The following is a 27,585-nucleotide window of genomic DNA, read 5'->3' as shown; positions in this document are numbered from 1 at the left end:
CATTTGTCAATTCTGGCTTTTGTTGCCATTGCTTTTGGTGTTTTAGACATGAAGTCCTTGCCCATGCCTATGTCCTGAATGGTATTGCCTAGGTTTTCTTCTAAGGTTTTCATGGTTTTAGGTCTAACATTTAAGTCTTTAATCCATCTTGAATTAATTTTTGTATAAGGTGTAAGGAAGGCATCCACTTTCAGCTTTCTACGTATAGCTAGCCAGTTTTCCCAGCACCATTTATTAAATAGGGAACCTTTCCCCATTTCTTGTTTTTGTCAGGTTTGTCAAAGATCAGATGGTTGTAGATGTGTGGTATTATTTCTGAGGGCTCTGTTCTGTTCCATTGATCTATATCTCTGTTTTGGTACCAGTACCATGCTGTTTTGGTTACTGTAGCCTTATAGTATAGTTTGAAGTCAGGTAGTGTGATGCCTCCAGCTTTGTTCTTTTGGCTTAGGATTGACTTGGCAATGCGGGCTCTTTTTTGGTTCCATATGAACTTTAAAGTAGTTTTTTCCAATTCTGTGAAGAAAGTCATTGGTAGCTTGATGGGGATGGCATTGAATCTATAAATTACCTTGGGCAGTATGGCCATTTTCATGATATTGATTCTTCCTATCCATGAGCATGGAATGTTTTTCCATTTGTTTGTGTCCTCTTTGATTTCGTTGAGCAGTGGTTTGTAGTTCTTGAAGAGGTCCTTCACTTCCCTTGTAAGTTGGATTCCTAGGTATTTTATTCTCTTTGAAGCAGTTGTGAATGGGAGTTCACTCATGATTTGGCTCTCTGTTTGTCTATTATTGGTGTATAAGAATGCTTGTGATTTTTGCACATTGATTTTGTATCCTGAGATTTTGCTGAAGTTGCTTATGAGCTTAAGGAGATTTTGGGCAGAGACAATAGGGTTTTCTAGATATACAATCATTGTCAGACAAGCAAATGCTGAGAGATTTTGTCACCACGAGGCCTGCCCTACAAGAGCTCCTGAAGGAAGCACTAAACATGGAAAGGAACAACCAGTATCAGCCACTGCAAAAACATGCCAAATTGTAAAGACCATTGATGCTAGGAAGAAACTGCATCAACTAGCGACCAATATACCCAGCTAACATCCTAATGACAGGATCAAATTCACACATAACAAGATTAACCTTAAATGTAAATGGGCTAAATGCTCCAATTAAAAGACACAGACTGGCAAATTGGATACAGAGTCAAGACCCATCAGTGTGCTCTATTCAGGAGACCCATCTCATGTGCAGAGACACACATAGGCTCAAAATAAAGGGATGGAGGAAGATCTACCAAGCAAATGGAAAACAAAAAAAGGCAGGGGTTGCAATCCTAGTCTCTGATAAAACAGACCTTAAACCAACAAAGATCAAAAGAGACAAAGAAGGCCATTACATAATGGTAAAGGGATCAATTCAACAAGAAGGGCTAACTATCCTAAATATATATGCACCCAATACAGGAGCACCCAGATTCATAAAGCAAGTCCTTAGAGACATACAAAGAGACTGAGACTCCCACACAATAATAGTTGGAGAATTTAACACCCCACTGTCAACATTAGACAGATCAACGGGACAGAATGTTAACAAGGATATCCAGGAATCGAACTCAGCTCTGCACCAAGCAGACCTAATAGACATCTACAGAACTCTCTGCCCCAAATCAACAGAATATACCTTCTTCTCAGCACCATATCACACTTATTCCAAAATTGACCACATAGTTGGAAGTAAAGCACTCCTCAGCAAATGTAAAAGAACAGAAATTATAACAAACTGTCTCTCAGACCACAGTGTAATCAAACTAGAACTCAGGATTAAGAAACTCACTTAAAACTGCTCAACTACATGGAAACTGAACAACCTGCTCCTGAATGACTACTGGGTACATAACAAAATGAAGGCAGAAATAAAGATGTTCTTTGAAACCAATGAGAACAAAGACACAATATACCAGAATCTCTGGGACACATTTAAAGCAGTGTGTAGAGGGAAGTTTATAGCACTAAATGCCCACAAGAGAAAGCAGGAAAGATCTAAAATTGACACCCTAACATCACAATTAAAAGAACTAGAAAAGCAAGAGCAAACACATTCAAAAGCTAGCAGAAGGCAACAAATAACTAAGATCAGAGCGGAACTGAAGGATATAGAGACACAAAAAAACCCTCCAAAAAATCAATGAATCCAGGAGCTGGTTTTTTAAAAAGATCAACAAAATTGATAGACCGCTAGCAAGACTAATAAAGAAGAAAAGAGAGAAGAATCAAATAGACGCAATAAAAAATGATAAAGGGGAGATCACCACCGATCCCACAGAAATACAAACTACCATCAGAGAATACTATAAACACCTCTACGCAAATAAACTAGAAAATCTAGAAGAAATAGATAAATTCCTGGACACATACACCCTCCCAAGACTGAACCAGGAAGAAGTTGAATCTCTGAATAGACCAAGAACAGGCTCTGAAATTGAGGCAATAATTAATAGCTTACCAACCGAAAAAAGTCCAGGACCAGACAGATTCACAGCCGAATTCTACTAGAGGTACAAGGAGGAGCTGGTACCATTCCTTCTGAAACTATTCCAATCCATAGAAAAAGAGGGAATCCTCCCTAACTCATTTTATGAGACCAGCATCATCCTGATACCAAAGCCTGGCAGAGACACAACCAAAAAAGAGAATTTTAGACCAATATCCCTGATAAACATCAATGCAAAAATCCTCAATAAAATACTGGCAAACCAAATCCAGCAGCACATCAAAAAGCTTATCCACCATAATCAAGTGGGCTTCATCCCTGGGATGCAAGGCTGGTTCAACATATGCAAATCAATAAATGTAATCCAGCATATAAACAGAACCAAAGACAAAAGCCACATGTTTATCTCAATAGATGCAGAAAAGGCCTTTGATAGAATTCAACAGCCCTTCATGCTAAAAACTCTCAATAAATTAGGTATTGATGGGACATATCTCAAAATAATAAGAGCTATTTATGACAAACCCACAGCCAATATGATACTGAATGGGCAAAAACTGGAAGTATTCCCTTTGAAAACTGGCACAAGACAGGGATACCGTCTCTCACCACTCCTATTCAACATAGTCTTGGAAGTTCTGGCCAGGGCAATCAGGCAGGAGAAAGAAATAAAGGGTATTCAATTAGGAAAAGAGGAAGTCAAATTGTCCCTGTTTGCAGAACTCACATATTATAAAAGTACTCATATAAAGTGTATAATTCAATATTTTTAGTATGTTCAGAACGTTGTACAACCACCATCCTCTAATTTTGGAACATTTTGTCCCTCCTAAAAGATACTTTGTGGCTATTAACAGCCAGTCCTTATTTTTTTCTCCTCCCCAGTTCTAAATAAGCAATAAACTACTGTCATTATTTTTATTTTTATTTTTTTGAGGTAGTTTCTCACCCTGTTGCCAAGGCTGAAATGCAGGGACACAATCATGACTCACTGCAGCTTCAACCTTATGGGCTCAAGTGATCCTACAACCTAGCCTCCTGAGCATCTGGGACTACAGGCATGTGTCACCATGCCCAGCCAATTTATTTATATTTTTTGTAGCGATGAGGGTCTCACTATGTCTAAAACTCTTGGGCTCAAGAGATCCACCTTCTGCAGCCTCCCAAAGCATTGGGATTACAGGCGTGAGCTGCCACATCTGGCCCTATTTCTATCTATATACATTTGCCTATTTTCTACATTTCATATAAATTGAATCATACACTATGTGGTCTTTTATGTCTGGCCTCTTTCATGAAACTTAATGTCTTCAAGGTTTATCCATGGATGAATCAGTACTTCATTTCTCTTTATGGTAGAAAGATATTCCTTTGTATGGTTATGCCACATTTTGCTTATACATTTTTCAGTTCAGGGACATTTGAGTTCCCACTTTTTGGATATTACACATATGCTGCTATTAATATTCATGTATAATATATTTTGGGTGAACTTATGTTATTCCTTTTGAATGTGTGTATGTGTGCATGTGTGTGTGTGTGTGTGTGTGTGTGTGTGTATTTCATATATTCATGATTTTGGCTTACCAAGTCGTCTGGTAAGTCTATGTTTAACTTTTTGTTACTGCCAGTCTGTTTTCAAAGCAACTGCATTATTTTGCATTCCCACCAGCAATGTATGAGGATTCCAATTTTTCCAGATCCTTGCCAATACTTGTTATTTAATGTAGCAATCCTAGTGCATGTGAAGTAGTGTTTCATTGTTATTTTGATTTGCATTTATCTAATCACGAATTATATTAAGCATTTTTTCTTGTGCTTGTTTGTCATTTAAACATCTTTTTGGAGAAATGTCTGTTCAAATTCTTTAACAGTTTTTAAATTGGGTTATTTGACTTTCTATTACTGAGTTGTGTTTTCATATATTATGGATGTAAGTCCTTTATTAGATATATGATTTCCAAATATTTTCTCCCATTTGTATGAGATGTCATTTCACTTTCTGATGGTATTATTTGCATCATAAACATTTTAAATATTTTTGTAGTTCAATTTATAATTTTTCCTTTTGTTGCTTTTAATTTTGGCGGTTATGAGGACTTTGCATTACCCAAGGTTACAAACATTTACTTCTGTGTAACCTTGTACAAATTTTGAGTTTTAGCTCTTACATTTACATTGATCATTTAATTTAATTTTTATGTATGGGTTGAGGTAGGGACCTGACTATTCCTTTTCATTTGGGTATATAGTTGTCCTGGCATTATTTGTTAAATTCTTTTCCTACTGCATTGTTTTGACATGTCTTTTGAAGGTGAATTGAATAAACGGAAGGCTTTATTTCTGAAGTCTCAATTTTATTCCACTGATCTATATGTCAATTCACATGCCAATACCACACTATCTAATAAAGACTTTAGTGTAGTAAGCTTTGAAATTAAGAAGTATATGAACTCCGAATTTCTTTTTTTTAAAGGCTATTTTGGCTAATCTCGTTTCCTTGAATTTACATATAAATTTTAAGGCCAACTTGTCAATTTTCATGAAAAGCTATTTGGAATTTTGGTAGTGATTTCAATGATCCTGCAAAATAAGGTTTATATTGTCTTCTAGTCTATAAATGTAAGGTGTATTTCAGTTTATTTAGCTCATATTAAATATTTTCAGCAATGTTTTATAATGTTCAGTGTATAAGTCTTACACCTTTTTTAACATTATATCTAAATCATTCCTAAGTATTTTAGTGTTTTGAAACCCTTATAAAAGAAATTATTTTTCCCCCTTCATTTTCAGATTGTTCATTGCTAATAAAAACTACAATTGATTTTTAATATTGACTGGAACTCATTTATTAGTTCTAACAGTTTTTTAATGGATTCCTTAGAATTTTCTATGTATGAGATCATGTAATTCGTGACACACAAAGCATCTACAAAGATATTTTTACTTCTTCCTTTCCAATTTGGTGTATTTTCTGTCTTTTCCCTGATTAATTTTCCTGGCTAGATTCACCAGTATGATGTTAAATAGATGTGGCTAGAGCACACATTCTTGTTTGGCTTTTATTTTTAGGAGGAAAGCATTCAGTCTCTCACAATTAAATAAGATGTTAGTTATGGGAGGTTTTTGTAGATGTCCCTCATGAAGTTGAGGAGATTCCTTTCTATTCCTAATTTACCTAGAATTTTTGTCAGGGAAGTATGTTGGCTTTTGTCAAATGAGTTTTTTCCTGGATCTATGGAAATAATAATATGCTTGTGTCCTTTATTGTATTAATATACTAAATTAATTCATTTCATTGTATTAAACTAACCTTGCATTCCTGGGATAATCCTACTTGATTGTGGTATATAATAACTTGTAAATGGGTTGGATTTGGTTTGCTAGTATTTTATTGAGGATTTTTGTATCTATATTCATAAAATATATTGTTTTGTATATCTTTTTTATCCTGTGATATATTTGATTTTTGTATCAAGATAATGCTGGCCTCATTGGATAATTTGGGAAGTGTTTTGTCACCTATTGCTTTAAAAGAGTTTGTGATGAATTCCATTGATTCTTTGAATGTTTGGTTCAGTGAGGCTGTCTGGGCCTGGGCTGCTTCTGTGTGTGAAAAGCTTTTTTTTTTTTTTTTTTTTTTTTTTTTGAGATGGAGTCTCGCTCTGTCACCCAGGCTGGAGTGCAGTGGTGTGATCTTAGCTCACTGCGAGCTCTGGCCTCCCAGGTTCATGCCATTCTCCTGCCTCAGCCTCCCAAGTAGCTGGCACTACAGGCGCCCACTGCCACACCTGGCTAATTTTTTGTATTTTTAGTAGAGACAGGGTTTCACTGTGTTAGCCAGGATGATCTCAATCTTCTGACCTCGTGATCCACCCGTCTCAGCCTCCCAAAGTGCAGGGATTACAGGCACGAGCCACCGCACCCCGCTGTGAATAGCTTTTTCAATTACTAATTTTGTCTTTATACTTGTGATAGGCCTATAAATTTTTTGTCAGCCATTATCAGTAATTTAAGTCTTTCTAGGAATTGTTAATTTTATATTATTAATTCTAATTTGTTGACATACACTTGTTTATGGGTTTTTGTGATTCTTTTATTTTTGTAAGGTCAATAATGATCCTTCTTTTATTCCTAATTTTAGTAATTTGAGTCTTCCCTCCTCTTTTTACATTTTTATATAAGTAGAGCTTAAACTTTGTCATTTAAAAAGTTGTTTTCACATATTGCCTTTTGGTTTTGCTGATTTTGTCCATTGTTTTCTACTCTCCATTTCATTTGTTTCACATCAAGTTTTTACATATTCTCTCCCTTCTGCTCGATTTTAGTTTACTCTTTTTCTGGTTACTAAGGTGAAAAGATAAGTCTGATTTGAAATTTTTCTTATTTTTTAATACAGGCATTTAGCACTGGTTTGGGCATGTTGTGTCTTTGTTTTCATTCATCTCAAAGTATTTCTAGTTTTCCTTTGGATTCGTCTGACCAATTAGTTTTCAGAAGTATGTTCATTTCTTTATATTTGTAGTTTTCCCAAATATCCTTGTGTCATTAATTTCTAATTTAATTCCATTTTGGTCATAAAACATGTAAAATATATTTTCAATCCCTTAAATTTATTGAGGCTTGTTTTATGATAGCATGAGGTCTCTCATGAAAAATGTGTTACTGTTTTGTAGAGTGTTCTATGTATGTCTATTAGTTTTTTTTTAATTTTTAAGTATTGTTCAAGTCTTGTATTTCCTTATATATCTTCTGCCTAATTGTTCTACTTTGGAAGGTGAGCTTTTACGTTTCCAGCTATTATTGTTGAATTGTCTATTTCTCCCTTTAATTCTGTTTTTGCTTCATCGATGTGTGTGTGTGTATGTGTGTGTGTGTGTGTGTGTGTGTGTGTGTGTCACTTGGAGTCTCTTATTGGGTCCATATATGTTGATCGTTGTTTTGTCTGTCTGGTGAATTGAACCTTTTATTACTATGAAATGAGTCTCTTTTTTTAATTATATTTTTAAATTATATTTTAGTGGTTGCTCTTGAGCATACAATATACATTCGAAATTATCAGAATCTACTTCAGATATATAGTATTTTGGTTACAACCAAGTAAAGAAATTTTAATTTTATATAGCTATATTTTTCCCCACTTTTTTGTTCTGTGACTGATATATATTTTGTTCTATGGCTGATAAGTCATAAAACGGACACACACATGTAAAACATCTATATATGTTAAAATACAACAATATATGGTTATAACTATTGCTGTTTATAATCTTATGTGTTTTAAAGAAGCTGAGGGAAGAAAGTAGAAAAGTATATATATATTTTGAGGCAAAGTCTTACTCTGTGGCTCGGGCTGGAGTGCAGTGGCGTGATCTCAGCTCACTGCAACCTACACCTCCCAGGTTCAAGCGACTCTCCTGCCTCAGCCTCCTGAGTAGCTGGGACTACAGGTAGATGCCACCACACCCAGCTAACTTTTGTATTTTTTAGTAGAGAAGGGGTTTCACCATATTGGCCAGGCGGGTCTTGAACTCCTGACCTCATGATCTGCCTGCCTTAGCCTCCCAAAGAGCTCGAATTACAGGCCTGAGCCACTGAGCCTGGCCAACTCTCTTATTTGACCTTTTTGGTTCTCTTTCTTTCTATGTGCGGATCTGCATCACCATAAGCTATCATTTCCTTACTCCAAACTCCAATACACCTTTGTTTCTGCCCCTTTTCTCTGTTATTGTCAAGTGTGTTACGTTTCTGTATGTTATTATTCCAATAAATCAATTACCTATTGTTTTATCCAGTTGCCTTTTAAGTCATTCAAGAACAAATATGCAATTATACTGTCTTTAACATTAATATATTATATTACATTATATTAATTTGTATTATATTATATCATTTTTACCTTTACTGGTGCTCTGGATATTTTCATGTGAATTTGAATTACTGTCTGATGTCATTTACCTTCAGCCCAAATAACTTCCTTTAGCATTATCATATGTTATGTCTACTAGCATTGAATTCTCTCAGTTTTGTTCATCTGGGATAGTGTATTTCACATTTTTTTTTTTTTTTTGAGACAGAGTTTTGCTCTTGTTGCCCAAGCTGGAGTGCAATGGTGTGATCTTGGCTCACCGCAACCTCCACCTCCCAGGTTCAAGCTATTCTCCTGCCTCAGCCTCCCAAGTAGCTGGGATTACAGGCACGTACCACCACACCCAGCTAATTTTGTATTTTTAGTAGAGATGGAGTTTCTCCATGTTGGTCAGGCTGGTCTCGAACTCCTGACCTCAGGTGATCCACACCCCCCCCCCGCCTCCCAAATTGCTGAGATTACAGGTGTGAGTCACTGCATCTGGCCTTCACCTTAATTTTTGAAAGATAGGTTTCTCTGGCTATAAGATTCCTGGTTGACAGTTTTTTTTACATTTAGCAATTTGAATATGTCATCCCATTGCATTCTGACCTCCTTTGTTTCTTTTGCGAAGTTAATTGTAATTGGGGTTAACTTATATGTGATGGGTCTTTTATCTCCTGGTGCTTTCAAGACTTTTGTCTTTGCCTTTGGTTTTAATTTCTACTGTACTGTGTCTATTTACTTTTTTGTTTTTTGCGTTTTTGAAACTTTGGGTTTGTTGAGCTGTAAGCTCATTAAATATATTTCTTCCAGTTTCTGAATGACTTAATTATACCTTACTGTCTAACTCACGATACTTGGCTGATTTATATGGTAGACCTAACCTCTGAAGGCATTTTTGATTTTTACTTATAGAGTACAGGTGTATTGTGCTTAAATCATAGTTGAGAGTAAACAGGTCCACATAACAAGAAGATAATAGACAGTTTTCCTCCACAAATATGTGATTTTAATATTATCCTGACAAACACTGAACTTCCAATTTCTTGAGACAATGTTGACTGTTAAGAAATGCTTGTGAAACTTTTCAAATGTATGCTCCTATGGCACAATTTGTATCTCCTATGCTCTAACTCATACCCATTGGTAGTTGGTTGAATAATGGCCACCCTAAGATACCAAGTCCTAATTCTTGAAACTTGTAAACATTATCTTGTTTGGTATAAGGACCTTTGTAGATATTATTAAGCATCTTGAGAAGATTACTTTGGATTATCCGATTAGGCTCTAAATCTCATCATAAGGGTCCTCACCAGAGAGAAAAACGCAGAGGAGAGATGCACAGAAGAGACAATGGTAATATAATGCAGCCTCAAGCTGTGAAATGCTGTCAAGCACCAGAAGCTGGAAGAGGCAAAGAATGGGTTCTCTCCTAGAGCTTCCAGAAAGAGTATAGCTCTGTGGACATTTTGATTTTGGACTTCTGGCCTCCAGGATTATGAGAAAATAAAGTACTCTTTTTGAAAACCACTCGTTTTATAGTAAGTTGTTAGAGAATCCATAAGAAATTAGTATACTACCCTAGCAACCATTTAATACCTATTTTCTGCATTAAACTGTAAGCTTCACAAATGCCTCAATTATCTGTCTTACACATCTTGCTAACTCCAGCTACTAGCAGAGGGTTTAGTAGTATCTGGGCCTTGTTGAATACTCATTGATAAAATGAGTAAGTAGACTGTGATCCCCACATCACTCACAGTTGAGTATTTAGCTAGAAAAATGAGTGAACATGTGAATGAATTAAAGGACAAATATATATTTATTCCCATAAACAATAAATACAGACTAAGTGTAAAAGATTATCATATTTTTTGTTTTTCCAGCAAAGGAACCCTCTCAGTTCCTTTGCTGGAGACTGTACAAATTTCATGGCTGGGAACAAAGAAGACAAAGTTTTATGGGTGGTTTTACTAGTGGGTACAGTTAGAATTTGAGTTTTCAGCCTAGGAAAGGTGGTTATTCTCTCAGGTATAGGGGATAGGTCAGGAGGAGGCATATGAAATTGTGTTTTTAGCTCTTTGACCTAACATGTGATTTCCTATATATAGTTGTTTGAATATGTTGCTTCAGCCACCACTACTCACAAGGCTTACCGTAAGTCAGAAAAATAAATAAATAAATAACAAAAAACTAACAGAAAGCACCAGGTGACTTACTTTTGTTTTTGCAGTGACCTCAGTCTGCTGGGGTTACTGTTCAAATAAACTCTTGCCATCTCACTGCATAATGATTTTGCCCAGATTAATCACTCTCTTGTGCTGTATGCTGGGGTTAATGGCTATGTTATGTTACTTCAAATTATATCACAGGGTCCAAATAAGAAGTGTGTGTGTGTGTGTGTGTGTGTCTGTGTGTGTCTGTGTATGTGTGTGTGTGTGTATGTGTATGTGTGTGTTTGCAAGCAGGAAGCCCTTTCATGTTGCAGTCATGTAAGATTAACTTTATTATCTCATTCCAAACTTATTTCTTACTCCTCTCTATTATCCATGAAAACTCTTTGTTCTTTGCTGTACTTCCCAGCAAAATGGCTTTTGCCTGACTCCAACTCCAACCTGTGTTAAATTATATTTCTTCCTGGAATCTACTTCAACAGAAGGTGATATTTTCTCTTAATTCTTATAGTACTTTGCATATTTTTTATCATGGTCCTGAAAATGACAAGAGCCACCAATTACTGAGGGTTCATTATATGGTAAACATTGGATTACATCCTTTAAATATGTCATTTCATTTAATTCTTACAACAGTTTTGTGTAGTGGGCTGTTTATTTTATAGGAGAGAAAAACTGAAATTTAGAGAAGTTTAAGTGATTTGCACAAAATATGCTGCTTCCAAGTAGAAGATCTAAATTTCACATAGATAATTTCTAGAGCTCATGTTTTTAACCTTTACCACATATTGTTCTTTAGACCAATACTGATAGAATAATAAATGTGTTTTCTTTCCTAGGTTATGCAATAACCTAGGATAACTCTGTATCATTTTTTTCATTTCTCAAATTACAATTTCCAGGGCCCAGCAACTCAATATTGTTTGGATGAATTAATAAATATCTAGAATATAATTATTACAATAAAAAATTACTGGGCCTCAAAATATATTTTAAAATAATTTAAGAAAGTCTTACTGATGGCAACAAATAAGTCATTATAAAAACTTAAAAGATGGAATTGATGGGTAAGCATGATTTATTCAATATTAACTATGCCAAATGTCTTCTCTCATGTTTTTCCAAGTTCTGTATGTAAGTAATGCATAAAATATTGAAATATTCATTCATGAATTTTTGACGTTTCCTATATAGATGATTTTGTTGAGGTTATAAAAACATTTTGTTTTAAACAATTTGTGTATTAAATGCAAATTAGTTTATTAATCTTATGGGTTTTTGTTGTTGTTGTTTTGTTTCCAGGATGGCGTAGGGGTAGATGAGAAGCTGTCTTTACGACGGGTAGCTGTGGTTGAAGATTTCTTTGACATTATTTATTCGATGCATGTGGAAACGGGACCAAATGGAGAACAAATTCGGAAACACGCTGGACAAAAGAGAACTTACAAAGCAGTAAGTTAAAAAGAAAAAAAAAGAGCATGCATTTCAAGACTTGATATTATGTATCCTTGTTTAAATGGGTTCAATAATTATAAATATTCTATCTTCAACATAAATTAGGCCATATGATGGTCATGCCCAACATTTAAACTATAATTATTTTGGTTGTATGTTCACTAGTCTATTCATATAATTTAAAACTGTCTCTAGAATTTTCATATTGTTGCCTTTAAAAATGTATAATATGTGGTAGTCCCAATCAAATGCCCACAAATGGGGACATATATTATATATTATATTATGAATATTATATATTCAATGAGTCATAGCATATGAATTATGGACTGGAACATAAGAACTTTTATACTACCACTACTGTCAACAATTATTTTCCATCAAATCATATTAATATGTTTAGGTATTTTCTAGTTCATAGTAATAATAAAATCATGAGGAATATTTTATGTACTTTTCTTATGTCTCCTTATATTCAATGTATTTATCCTGAAGGGTATGTATTTCTTAATTTTCCAGGACAGAATATTAAAAGATATGTGTTATTGTAATAGATCTAATTCCCTTGAAAGTTTAAAAATGGAAGTATATGATGTTTTTGTCATAAATTTTGTAAAAAGCAGATTTAATTAACTGCTAGATATCGAAATATATAGTGTCAAAATGGAGTAATATATTAATCTAAAGTTTCTAATTATACCTACAGTTTGATCTAGACACTTTAATCTAGCTTTTTATTTAATTAAAACCTTTATAAAATCATATTACTATAGATATTTCATCCTGTCTAGGAAAATTGAACAGTAAATTATTCTTCTCCTATATGAGCAAAATGTACATCCGAATTACTTTGTCAGCAATGAGAATAATATCCTTTTTGAGTATTCTTATTGAATTTTGCTTTTGGCTACCTTTATATTAACTGTTTTCAGCTATATTGATATACAATATCAGTCTGGATCCATTTTTTTTTCAGATACAGAAAAATGTGTGAAATGCTCAAAGTTTCAAATACAGGTACCTATGTTTGAAAATTAGCTACTGAGCATAAGAAATAGCTTCTTTTTCATAACTATTTTTTGCTATATTGCCAGGGTCATATTGAATCTTTGTAGTTGCATAATAACCCCTAATACATGTTGTATTTATCCCTCCTCCTCTATGGTTTTGTTTCTTGGCTGTTTCCAAATTGCATGGTTTGTGGGCAGGCACTATTGTAAGTTTCCTTACATAAATCTGCCACATAAACTTTCTTTTGACTTACACATTCCAGGAGACATTCTTGTTATGACTAATGATAATGGCCTAGCTTCTTGAGATATTTTTATATAGACTAACATTACTGAACATACTCATTTTGCCTGTCTCCTAAGCCAGGGCTATTCCTCTGGACAGTAATAGGAAAAAATAAATGTATATTGATCTACTAATATCACTAACTGTGTAATCTTATAATAATACATTTTCATGAAATAGCTACCTGAACTCGATAGGACTTTGTAAAAGGACTTTGCTAGGGATGCATAATTTCAATTGTATTAAATGAATAAAAACAAAAACCAAAATAACAAGCAAAAATCAAGTGGTTTCGTTGTCAATAGTAGTGTGGCAGCCAAATCTGTTTAGGTGCCAAAAGCAATTTAAAATAACCTAATCTTTGAAATGCATTTATTATAGACCTTTAATCAAAATGCAAAATGAGTCAATGATTTAAATCCAAATCTCTTGCCCTGTGTTTTCTTAAATGAAATGTAGAGAATCTGATCCATTGCCATTATGCATGCTAAACACTTGTAATAAATTGATAAACATGTTTCCAGTGTACACAATTTTGAATTAACATTAGGAAGACATTTTCTGCATTTTGGGGTAGAGTTATAACCTTTGAAAGTATGTCCAGAATCTGAAACCTTATCTAATCCCTCTTGAGAATGTCCTATTTGAATATTCTCTCTTTTCCCAAGTTTTTTCTTTGCACATCTAAAGTGTTGTCACCTTTTCCTAATACCATGAAGGTTCTTTTTGGCCTAAACTTTTTCCCTCTGATCTCTCTCAATTGAATTCTAATTGGGAAACATTTCCTTTTTATGCAGTAATAATTCATTATAGGAAAGAAACAAAATATAGAACTGCTTGCAATGCCAGTGAAACTGTGCATGTGACTCTACAATGAATTTAAGTCTAATGTTAAAATTTGATGTAAGTGTTCAATTAATGAGGCATAAAACTAAAATGTAATTTGAAATAGAATGGTTTAGTGCTATTAAGGCCATAGACTGTTGGGCCAGACTTTAATTCTTAATACTAATGCTGAATTTGGCTAGTCATAGCTAGGATTAGCTAGATAACTATTGCAATTATAATGGTTCCCATTAAGTTTAAGATTTCTTCTAATTCTTAAACATTAGCTTATAGAGCATGCATGATGATTATGTTTATTGACCTTCTTTTTCTCCTTTTTCCTACATGGCCAAGAAACCATACTTATATAACTAATCATTAAAGTGTATCATACTGTCTTAACAATATTATCAATAGATCTAGTGGTCATTTTATTTACTTTGCCTTTTTGCAAATCTTTCTATGTTTTCACTCTGCAGGAAATGGTGGTCCTTTAATGTTGGATTAACTTTTGAATGCATTTGTTTTTTCTATCTGCAGTATATCATTCCTTGAAATATCTAGGCATTTATAAAGCTTAAACTTTATTGTAATCTGATTTGACTTTAGATAAAATTAGAGGGTATATATATTTTTTCTTATGAGCTCTTGAAAATCCCACACAAAATGACACATTTTAGGAATATGTAAAGGCTATCATAATTATTTTTTCAATCATTATTGAATTATAGTGACTCTAAGGTCTCTTTATTGCATTTGTATCTGTGTATATATTAACTGTTACTGGTACATTGAATGTGTTTCAGTATATTTGTCTGTAGTCTACTCTTGGTTATCTACATGAACAAAACGGAGAAGAGGTGTAGACAACTCAATATCACTCATGTTTGAACTTAAAATATATCCTTTTACTAAAAAATATAATCTGAATGCAGATGTGGTTAGCAATTTGGAAAGTCACTTCAAAATTAATGATGTGGCATTATAAAAATAACTTGGGACCCTGTTTTGTCTTCCAGTGTTTAACTTTTCTCAAATTCTGCCAAAACTTCACCTTCTGTGAATACATCACTGTTTTCTGGTTTTCTTTTATCAATTGTATTATATCACAGGGTAAGCGAGTTCAGACACATTTCTTGAATTAGGGACTAATCAAAGGGTTAAGTTTCAAAGCTCTTTCTTGCTACATGTAAAATAAGACTAACTGGTAGAAATCCAGGAACTAAGAGGGAAAGTCAGTGTTATCAATAGAGAAAACAGTCTGCATATATCTGTGTATAAACACATACACACATACAACTCATAGTGTGATATTATAAACTTATATGTATTACTCATATATATAACTGCCAATAATTACATTCAAGTCAGGAGTGGAGAACATATGCTATAGCTAAAAGGAAATAGGCTGGAAGCCAGACTAACGCAGTTTCAAATTTCAAATCTAACACTCATTTCGTATCTGTGCCACTTTTGGCAAATTATTTACTCTTTTTCTTTATATGGTGGATAATGATATACATTGTGTGCTAAAATGAATGAGTTACTACGTGCAAAGTGCTCGGCATATAGTAAACTTGTGATTGGTGTTACTTCTCTCCTTCTTTGTCCAATCACTACTCATGTTTCACGTAGAAGGACAGGCAGCAAAATTAGCATAGCTCTATCATTTACCCTAGTTACAATTATGGATCTAATTTCCTAGGCCCGCTCTGATGCCTCTGTGTTGGTAGACAGGAATAGTAATAACTTTTCATGCAGGCATTTTTTTTTTTTTTTTTTTTGGTGCATCCTGTAGATGTCACTATCCCTGGAAGTCCATGGTTTGGGTTTATAAGAAAGCATGAGGAAAGGCCAGAGTTCTTGTGTTTAGGAGCTCTCCTGCCAAATGAAATTTGTGAGAGTTTCAGTTATTTCATTTGCTTTTCCCAAAGATTAAATCTGTTAAACTAATTTCAAATTAATTTTCTGGAAAAAAATAAAATTGTCTCTTTTTTTAAAAAAATGCTTTTAATATGAATGGAATATTCCTTTCCAGAGATATGCTGTAGAATAGTAACATATTCATGTAGAATCTCTACAGCCTTACTCTGAACATTAACAAAGAAAATATTTATACTATCATATCTAGGACACTTAACCTTAAAACCCTAGTTAGCATTATTTTTTGCCTAGTTCTTTTTATAAATATCTATTGGTTCACTGTCTCTATTGCTAAATAGAATATTCTAACTTGCACCAGTTTCTGCTAGTTTGTCATGTAAAAATTCCCACAATTTTTGTCAACTTATAATGGGACTGATTAACCAAATTTGCAGCCATATGGTGTGGAAAAATAGCACTAAAGTCAACCTCAAGAATTCTGAACAATTCATTTAACCTCTTTGTCCACAGGCCACAATTCACTCACATATATGATATAATTCTGTAGTCTAAGACAGAGTTTGTAGAGTTTGCAGATCTTAACAGTATTGAAATAGGGGTTTATCTACATACCTTTTTGATTCATGCCAGGAAGTCTTTGGTCTCAAGCACATTTTCCTTCTGTGTCATAGTGCCTCAAGTTTTAAATTAGAACTCAATCTATTTGGGTTAAACCATTGACCCCTGTATTTTTATATAAAATTCAAATATCATTAGGCAAGAGAAGGTGGAGAATCAATTAAGCTGCTAGCAGTCATTGATACCTTATATGATCATTTAACATACTTGTTTCTGTCTCTCATCTCTAGCTAAATTTAACTCAAGTCAGGAGTGAGATAGAAAGAAAATGTGAGTTATTGGCATAGAGCAATCTATTGACCTCCCAGTTAGCATAAGACCTGTCTGATTTTTTTTTTTTTTTTGAGACAGTTTTGCTCTTATTGCCCACACTGGAGTGAAATGGCATGATCTCAGCTCACTGCAACCTCCACCTCCCGGGTTCAAGCGATTCTCCTGCCTCAGCCTCCCAAATTGCTGGAATTACAGGCATTCACCACTATGGCTGGTTAATTTTTTTGTATTTTTAGTAGAGACGGGGTTTCACCATGTTGGTCAGGCTGGTCTCAAACTCCTGACGTCAGGTGATCCGCCTGCCTTGGCCTCCCAAAGTGCTGGGATTACAAGCATGAGCCATCGCACCAAGCCTTGATTCTTATATGAGTCCTAATGTGGCATCACACCTAATAGCGTTTGGTATGTGTTTGACAGTTAAAAGTTAAGAAGCATGTCATCAAGATGAGGAAGAAGTCTCAGCAAACTCCACAGAAAAATCTTTATTTTCAAAAAAAGGGGAACTATATCTATTCAAAATATTTAAAAATGTTAGAGTATATTTTGAAATAAATGAATATCATTAAATGAAAAACTGAGAATTACATACATTTCTCAGAAAAAAATACTCTCTAGGCATGATTCACTCATAGAATATAAAAATACTGTGTGTTTGAGTCTTTTTCACTTCTTTTTACTGTTTTGAATTTTTCCCTTTCTTGCCACGGATCTTAGTGGAAGTATAGATTGTCTTTGAAGCAGAGGGGCTAAGAAAATCTCTATCAGGCTTAGAACTTAATTTCATTTCTGTAGCCAAATTCTTTAATGTAGAAAGAAAATTAAGGCAAAATAACACAACAGACAAATATAGGTTCCTGCCTTTTTAATGCAGATGCATTGTTTTTTCCCCATTTTATTATTACAAACTAGAGTACCTTAAATAAGCTGCTGTTCTGGATGTCTAACAGAGATAGAAAAAACTTTAAATGAACTATTCCAAGTTCAAATTTTTGGTAAACTTTGTCCAGTATTGAACTCATTAATAATTTACACTGTTACACAATAAATCTGTGATCTAGAATTGTATTTTATAGCTAGTTTACCTTAGAGAGTTTATCAGTATAAAATAGCACTCAAATGTAGATATTTTACAGATAATTTTGTTAGGTTATTTTGCTTTATGTCTCTCTATATAAATATAAAATATCTAGATATATCTATAGCTATCTATAGATAAATAAATCTATGTCTTTCTATATCTATATAGACATATATGTATCCATCTATCTCTCTCTCTATACATATATATCTATTAGATATATAGATACATATCTATGTATACATATGTAGGTATATCTCTCTGTATCTATATAGATATAAATATAGAAAGATGTAGATCTATCTCTCTATATATATTCTCATATATATATAGAGAGAACTATATATATATATGGTTATCACATATATAATGATATCACATTTGAGGTAGAATATAAACACATTACTTTTCACATTGGTTTATTTATCAGTTACACACATACACACACACCCCATATCCACACAAACATATATAGGTTTTACACAAGTGATTTCTAAATATTAGCTACAGCTACTGAATATTATTCAGATTATTGTCAGATGTGTACAACATCTCAGAAGGAAACAGTTAAAAATAATTCAGCATGATAATTAAATTTATTAACTAGCAATCCTAAAACAAAAGAATAGCTTACTGCCATTCATTAAAATTGAATTATATATCTTATATAAGTGTAGTTGCTCATCGCAGTGGCCAGAGTAATACTGCAAATCTGTTAAGATTCAGAAGCTGTCTTCTTGGTAGTGGAGACAAAAAAAAAAAAAAGACGTAAGAGCTTATCCAAACAAGTTTATCATCAGCTAGTGTCACACACCACATCAACAATAATTTTTATATTAAATTATAATATCCCAGTGAATATTCTTTGAAATATAATTTACCTTTTGGAGAAACTTCATTAGTTCTTTATGACAGCCTAGTAAATTACTACTTTAGTGCTCCCTAGTGGTGAAAAGGAGCCAATGCGGCTTTAAAAAGTAGCTGGTTAATGCCTCCTAGTGGGTGATTCTCGCTCAGATCAAGAGGTTTGTTTTCCTTGCTACTCTGATAGTGTAAAAAAAAATAAAATTACCAAATTTCTTAAAGTGCCTGCATGTATGCACCTGTATAAATAACTATATAGGTAATGAATTTGCATAGAGTGTAATAGCAGGGAGATGTAAGACATGGGAGACTGGCATGAGATTGTGGAGACAGAATGGTCCAGCTTTGATGCCAACTAGACTTGAGTTTAAATCTTGATAGTGTAAGTTCTACATGTGTGATGTTGGCATGTTATTATTTTGTAGGGTTGTTTTTAGGGCCATAAATAATATAGGTAAAGTTTTAACATAATAATTGCTTCAAACACTATAGATATTATAATAATGTGACTAGAAAGATGGGTTTTTTCTTTTAATATGGAGTTGTTTTTGGGGTAACAGATGTTCTAAATTGCTTTTTCCCCCTCTTAATCAGGTAATGAAAAGCTTACTTCTTTTTTTGTGTCTACTATGCTCCTTAGTGACCTATGGATAACACCCACCCATGTCTTCATTTATGATTTTCTCATAAATTTGAGAATATTATTATCTAGCTTTATGAGCAGCAGACTTAGTTGTCTTATGATAAGTAAAGAACCAGCTTTTACCTATTTTTATCCATCTATCTCTTCTGCTCCCCATTTTCCCCTCCACCCTCAATTTCCTGGGAATGTCCTCTCAGAGTGAACACTTTCCTCAGCTGAATTTAGTTCTTTGGTTACGGGTGAATTCTGAAAGAAACTGAGTCAGTAACCTAGTTGCTCTTCTGAGAATTTGGAATCTGGAACAGGAAATTTCTATCTTTCTGTGCTTTTTCTCATCAATAGATAATACATAGACGTGATATATTTGGTCAGATATATTCATTAGTGTCTAATTATTTACATAGTCTAAAGTGTTATCTCTCAATTGGGCTATATAGGCCTTAGGGGCAGACAGGTGGCATTGTCCCAAGTACTCCAGGCCTTTTGATATCCCATAATATGTTAATTTTCAGCACCACCAAACCCCAGATACTGTAATAACCAAAATGCCTTCTTGTTCTCTATTTGCAAAAGTCACCTAGTGAGAACAGTAAACACTCCCAGTTGAGAGACATTTTATAAAGGAAACCACATAGCCAGTTCTCTCCTTGGTACCTTTGAAAAATGTGTTTCTTATTTGCCAGTTATTTAGCAATTCAATAATTCAGACAACTGATTCTGCAACCATAGTGCACTGTCATCATCTCACAGACTCTGCACTTTGCCTCCTGCATAAATACATGAACGATATGCAAATTACTGGAGTCCCTAACAGAATGAAGTGAAATCTTCGCCATCTTTCTCTGTCTCCCTAAGATGGCTAATTATTGCCTGCTTTGAGTGGCTACAGCAACTGTATTCTTGGATATGTGTTCAAAAAGAAATGCTTGCTCCCCACTGACCAGCAGTGTGTAAGAAAGGTAAACTTTGACAAGGGGAGTTGCAACAGAAGTCTAGGAGGTTTTGAACATGCCAATGAACTCTAGACCAGAAAAGTGGCATTCTTTGTGGTTCTCCCCTAGGGCCCAAGGGAAATATAAATGTATCATATTACACATACTCTTCAGGAAAAATCAAGACAGGAAGAGGTTTTCCACACTCCCATGTCAGTAATTGTGTCTTTTAATGTAATTCTTCATGTCACAAGTAATTCTATAAACAATGACTTTGCTGAGTTATCTTATTTAATGCAATATTTAGGAATTCTCTTTATTTTATGATTAGTGAACATGTATGAAAAAGATCTTTTTCATTGCCCATCTGCTTATTTTTTCATCTAATATAAGAATTCTCTGTTATGACAATCTTTTCCTTAGCAGCCAAATATTCAATCATAAGAAATAACAGCTGAATGTGGTGGCACATGCCTGTGATCTCAGTGCTTTGAAAATTAATTATAATTTAACATAAACCACTTTCTATTTTCTGCTTGATTAACTTCAGTCTACTAATGTATACTGATATAGTACCAAATTCATCTGATGGTGCCCTAGAATGCTGCTACCTGTATATGTTTTCCTCTCTAGTTTCTTTATATCATATGGTGAAATGCTTTGCCTTCTTTTAAGCTGTTTTTGCCTCTGGTCTAGCACTTGTACCATTTCCCTATCTTTGGAAAATACTGACTTCCTACCTCTGTAGCACATTCACTTTTCATTTCTTTTACTCTGTGTTGAATGCATTTGCCTCAAATCTCCAAATTGTTTTTATCCGTCTGAAAAACTGACTTGAACTATCTAAAAATACTCCTGCCTGCTTTATACCTTCTTCAGATTTGCCTACTTTTATTTTAAATTTGACCACATACTCATCAAATTCTCAGCACCACAAAATAACTTTGGATGGACAGACTGCATTCCTCTGCTTTAGACCAGTGTTTTTTTTATTAGATATCATAATCCATTTATGACTCATCAAGTTAATTTAGTGGGCTGTGATCACTTTTAAAAATGAAATAGAGAAGAGAATAGAAATGATCAGTTTGATTTTATGAGTGTGTATATGTGCTAGCTTATGATGTAAAATGTATGTATACCTGTGCTATCGATATAGAATGTTGGAAAGCCTTGCTTTAAATAGGCACTATGATTTCAAGCTGCCTGCAGACTCTCCAATAATTGCTTCCACCTATCCTATCACTTCTGCTTTTGGTATACCCTTTGATTTTCCTGACATAACAATTTTTTCCAAAGTTAAAATTACCTTCAGACTCAAACCAATATTTTCATTCATATTAGATAAATATAGTCTTTAAGGCTGCTAGATTTAACACACACAGGATAACCAGTTATATTTGAATTTCAGATAAACAATAGTTTGTAATACGTTTGGCTCCAATATTGTATGTTTATCTAGAATTCAAACTGAACTAGGTGTCTTATATTTTATCTAGCAAACTTAATCGTATTTAAAAATCAGGCCGGGCGCGGTGGCTTAAGCCTGTAATCCCAGCACTTTGGGAGGCCGAGGCGGGTGGATCACGAGGTCAGGAGATCCAGACCATCCTGGCTAACACTGTGAAACCCCGTCTCTACTAAAAGTACAAAAAAATTAGCCAGGCGTGGTGGCGGGTGCCTGTAGTCGTAGCTACTCGGGAGGCTGAGGCAGGAGAATGGCGTGAACCCAGGAAGTGGAGCTGGCAGTGAGCCGAGATCGCGCCACTGCACTCCAGTGTGGGCGACAGAGCCAGACTCCTTTTCAAAAAAAAAAAAAAAAAAAAAAAAAAAATCAAACCAGATACTCCTGACTGGGCTAGATCACCCATCTCAACTAGGTAAAAAAGGGAAGGGTAGATGAACGGGTGGGAAGACTGAGGGAGAACATGATCAGAGAAGAAGGGAGAAAAAGAAAATGTGGGCAGTGCTTTTCTACAAATGGTGCATTGGAGTAATGCTAATATTGCCTGAGTCATAGCAAAACAAGCAGTACTGCAGGATTGATAGGAACTCAAAGAAAACATAAGAATCCTCCACCAGGGAGTATGGGGATTTGGGGGTGATTGTGCAAATCTGGCAGTTTCCTGGTTTTGCTATTGGAAACATCATTTAGGCACAGGAATTCTTCTGGTCTTTAACAGGCATTCAAAGGTCAGATAGATACTCTATCTATAGATAGATAAGTAGTTAGGATTCCGAAGCAAAAATTTTTGAGAGATACAGTGATTACAAATTTGTTTAGGCAGGCCAGTATGTCTGTCTTTTGTCTAACTGATTGTTGCTAGACAAGAACTTTTTATCTGAGAGTTTTCTTTTTGAGTCCTGATTAAAGCCTTTCTCAGAGTTGCTTTGAAACTAATCAAATAACTACCAATAGATAATTCCAATAATTTGATATATCCAGGCACATTAATGCTGTAGAACCATATTGAGTAGTATTCAGGGGTAATTATGGTGCCTATGCATTCAATAGATATTTGCTGAATAAATAAATATGTAGTTGAAAATGTCTTTATCTTTGCAAGACTGTTTCCTTACACATCTCTGCAAATTAATTATTTCCTCTGCAGTAGTACAATGATGTACACTGCTAATCCTTTTTCATGGACAAATGGGTTAAAATATATTTTAATAGAAAAAATTATTGTCTGAGCATTTCAATTTTATAACACATCTAGAAAACTATCAAAGTCATAGCTAATGTAAGTTGTCACATTATATTCCACTTGGGCTCAAATGTGACAGTGATTGCATACTTTTTAAAGTCCTAAATGCAAATATATTCAATATATAAAACAGAAAAAGACAAATGTTCCTTGAATTGAACATATGCATAGAGCCTAGATTTATTTTCCTCAGATAGAGGCTGCTCTGGAGTTTGGTGTTCTATATGTTTATGAATCAGGACATACAGGCTTTTAATAACATTTGGATTTATAGGCTCTGTTCAATTTAATTTCAATTTTATGTTTTACAAATAAATTTTCTATATCTTAATTTAGTTACATATATTGCAGATAGTTTGTGATACAAATTTTCTCAAATCTAGTAAGATAAAAAAATTTCACTAGGAGATTATTTCTAATTTATTCTTTATCCATGATCTGCAGGATATTGATAAGAGAAAATGTCAGAAGTTTGGCCTTAAGGGCAAATTCTTTTAGGTACATACAGTTTGATATTTGCCAAAAACTATTGTGTTCATATAATTATTCTAGTTAAATAAAGCCATTATTGCTATTCTCTAAATTCATTTTAAAAACAAAAGGTGGAGAAAGGTGATTTTAAAAATTTGTGTGATTATATTAATTATTGTTTGCTCTAAAGTTCAGTATCTGAAAAGGAGCACAATATACCAAAGCACCAAGTTACATTTTCAAACTACTGATATTTAGGAACACTCATCATTTTTTTATTACACTAGTGAATTTAGGTTAAAATTGTATAATTTTGGTTGATAAATCTTTTGATTAGCTTATTTTTGTTTGCTTGCTTTATAAAGTGATTGTTACTACTCATGATTTGCCAACGTTATGTGATGGCTTTATTTCAGCTCGCACATTAGCTTCAAATCTTAGACCAAGAATGGCTTCTCTGCTGGCGAATTTCTTACAATTAGATGTCTTGTTCCTTTAGGAAGAGGCAGTTATTTACATTCCTCTCCTAAATTCCATTAAAAATGGAAGTCCAACACATTTACTGACTGGCTGCTAAAATATTACAGCATTGTCACAAAGCCATCATTTTAGTCCTCAGTTTTGCTGGAATGGGACAGATGGCCTGTTAATTTTTTCCAGGCGGAGCTCTGTGTTGTTACTCCATAGTCTGACTTGTTCTTGAGAAACTTTGTAACCTGAGACAAGGTACAGAGTGCTTGACTGACCCTTGTATTCAGAAAGGTCACCCCAAACTAGTTAGAGCATTTTACACTTATAAAGAACTTCACACCAGGGAGCATTATAAACATTTTAGAATAATTAACCTATGCTGTGAGGTTAATATCCCAGCTCTTTATGGATGAAACAGTCTCTATCTTTTTTCAATACTGATAACTAGGAGTGGCTGTAAAACAGTGGTTAAAGTGATAGGCTTTGAAACCACAATAGCAGGTGAGTCTTGTCTCTTGTACATAATTGGCAAAATACACAACCTCTCTGAAGCTTAGCTCCCTCATCTGTTACACAGAGATCATGATAGTGATCATGGTAATCTATTCATGGGACTGTTGTGAGGATTAAATGATGAAACTCATGTAAAGTTCTGATTCAGCATAATCCATTTACTAAGTACTCAATTAATGGAAAACAATCAGACATAGATTGCTTGGTGACATTTTTGTCCATGTAATGCAGCCAAAACTAATAATTGTCATGTAATTAACGAGAATCTTAATTTTGAGGATTGCAAATTCTCTACCATTTCAGGAACCAGAGGTTTGCAGGTTTATATATAATACAAACTGAATAGTTAGAAACCCTTTTTATTGAATAACTTAGAAATGAAACATTGTTGCAATTAGAGAGGAAGGATACTTGGGACTGAGAAAAGAAGACATGGTCAAATTCCCCATGTTTTAAAATTATTTTCCGTTATTTTTTTCTCTTAATTTGCACTATTTTATGGCTTGAGTTAAGGAGATAAACTTACGTTACATACTTATGATACACAGTCTGAAAAAATAGAGCAAAACAACAATTTGTTATTAAATTTTTTTGATTAATTAACTTCTTCAATTTTTCTAACTTTATGTTACTTCAGATCCAAGTTGGAAAGGTCATTTATTTCTGAAGACTCTGATACTAAAAAAGAAAATGTGAAAAAACTTTAGTATTATATATTATTGAATTTACAAGATGAGTTTTGCAAATTAGATTGCTTGTGATTGCTTTTAAAATTTCAGATTTTTGGATAACTTATATGTTTACCTTAACTGCATTGTGTTAAGGCGAAGGCTAGTAATACTCAGGAATGGCCAGTATTTGGCTTTATAGTTGTAGGGCTTCTTAAAGTACCATTTTTTTCTTCCGAAAGGCAGAACATTGGCAAGTAGACAAGTATATTTGTCCGTGGGATTTTCAGTAAGGTATTCCCAAGAGTTTGCTTGTTGTTTTTTTTTATAACCCACAGATGGAAGATAGGAAACCATGCCCTTTATAGAACTTGATCATTGAGCTTTCTGCAGGTGGATAAGTTTGTCACTGGATCACTAATGTTGTGCTGTTATTGCTCCAGAGGCTGATTTTATTGTTCAGTCCATCAAAAGAGGCTGTGGTTAAATTACTTTTATATGGAAGTATTACTATACTTTTTGGATGATAGAGGTCATTTCTACTTCTAATTTATGGAAATAATTTAATCTATTATTTTCTGTTTTACTGATGAATTCCAGTCCTAAAGGACTTAGACTGTAATATTTACACTGAAAACACTATCCATGTTTCCCAATACTCAAATGAATTAAGGCCTTTACAAGTGGTAAGTTATGAAAAATGTACCTTGTGCCAAATTCTCCCACTCCACAACCATAGATAATTCTGAAATGGCCTCATTGTCTGGGGTGACACTGAAATTCTTTGTCTCACTGCCAAGGAAATCAAGAACGTGGACACACCAAGGGTGAGATTAGAGCAGAAATTTAATAAGCAAAGTAAAGAGAACAGCTCTCTGCTGCAGAGAGAAGTCCCCAAAAAAGTGTTACCGTTCTTCAGGGAAATGCAAGGGTTTTTATAAGCAAGTTACTGGGGAGGGAGTATTTCATCTACATAGGGCGTAAAAAACCTATTAGGACTAGGTGTGTCATTTGCATAGGGTGTGACACTCTGGCAGTCCCCACCCCAACCTTTTATTGCCCAGGCAGGTCTTTAGCCTAAGTTACTCCATGTTGCTTATCTTTTCCCCACTGTGCATGTGCTAAGGGGGAGGGGGGTGGGCAAAATTTTAAAAATTAGTTGTGCATGGTAGATTGTGTCTGTAGTCCAGCTAGTCAAGGAGGCTGAGGCAGGAGGCTTGCTTGAGCCCATGACTTTGAGGTTGCAGGGAGCTATTATTATGCTACTCCACTCCAGCTTGGGTGATGTGCCTGGCCATGGTGGATGTGACTGGCCCACGGTAGTTCTTTCGATTGGTGCAGCTGCATGCACCACCTTCATGCAAGCTTCCAGCTTCCTTACTGGTGTATGTCCAAAAAAGGAAAGGAATGTGCTCACTAGGGCCCACAGTGCTTACTGGGATCCACTGTATGCATGTGAAACTTGCTAATTACACAGGAGGCTCCATCTTTGTGCTCGAACTTGCTTCCTTATCTATGTCTGCAGCCTGATCTTCCAGGCTGCTCTTTGTTAGAGCAGAAATTCTGCCGAGGACTCTTTGCCCTATTTTCCTAGCTAGTTTCTTCCTTCCTTCTCTCTCAATTCAAGGTTAAAAAATAATAACAATAACAAATCTTTCCCATGACTCAAGTTGAAGATAGTTTAACAAACACTGAATTTTTCTGTGATGACATTTTGATACTTTGGGTTTCTTGAAATTTTTTTTTTTGTCTGCTTTCCCTGGGCCCTTAGCATTTGTCTTGTCTGTTGGATAAGCCACCCACGGTCCATTAAATTTACAGAAATAGACCAGTATTTGGGAAATCCTTGTTTGACTTCCAGCATTTTACTTTGCCCTCTGCTGTGTAACAACGACAATTCATTTCATCTCTTTACAGCAGTCAACCAATTTATCAAAAAGTTACTGGAAAATCTGTTTTAACCATTTGCTAAAATAATGGTAGTAAAACCACAGTGAAAAGTAAAACATTATATAAACATAAGAAAACAAATCTAGATTCCTAGAAAACAACATTTGTAAGAAATAAATTCCCCATAATTATTTACTTGATAAATAATGTTAGGTCATTAGTTTTAAGGTTCAATGTGGCCGTGTTCCAGTTCATCCTTAACATGTTTGTTTCTGTTGTGAGCAATATATTTAATATGTGGTTTGTCACATGGAAGTTGTGATTTTTTTAGTGCTTAGTTAAGAGGGATCAAGACTAACATCCATTCTTTATATTTTGTATCTTATCACTATCAAGGGACAGTGTTTCTGTGTTCATAAACAAATTCTAAGGAAATACTCTATCTTTCTGAAATATAAAAATATTTTTAAGAATAC

General features: G+C 34.3%; 1 protein-coding gene across 9 annotated transcripts in view; it reads left to right on the top strand.

The window, feature by feature from the left end:
* Positions 1 to 27,585, top strand: part of NOL4 (nucleolar protein 4) — a 381,920-nt gene that overhangs the window by 82,798 nt on the left and 271,537 nt on the right. For 7 of the 9 annotated variants that reach the window (XM_055102633.2, XM_055102631.2, XM_055102632.2 and 4 more), the window contains one exon: positions 11,823 to 11,972. In XM_055102633.2, coding sequence (XP_054958608.1) covers positions 11,823 to 11,972 — 150 coding nt within the window. Of the gene's footprint in view, positions 1 to 11,822; positions 11,973 to 12,929; positions 12,993 to 27,585 lie in introns of those variants that run through there. The other 2 variants (XM_055102637.2, XM_055102634.1) reach the window with 2 other exon arrangements.

The sequence above is a fragment of the Pan paniscus genome, chromosome 17 (assembly GCF_029289425.2).
Source record: "Pan paniscus chromosome 17, NHGRI_mPanPan1-v2.0_pri, whole genome shotgun sequence".
NCBI classification, from domain to species: Eukaryota; Metazoa; Chordata; class Mammalia; order Primates; family Hominidae; genus Pan; species Pan paniscus.
The sequence above is the reverse complement of the archived record's forward strand: the minus strand, read 5'-3'. Positions and strand labels throughout refer to the sequence as shown.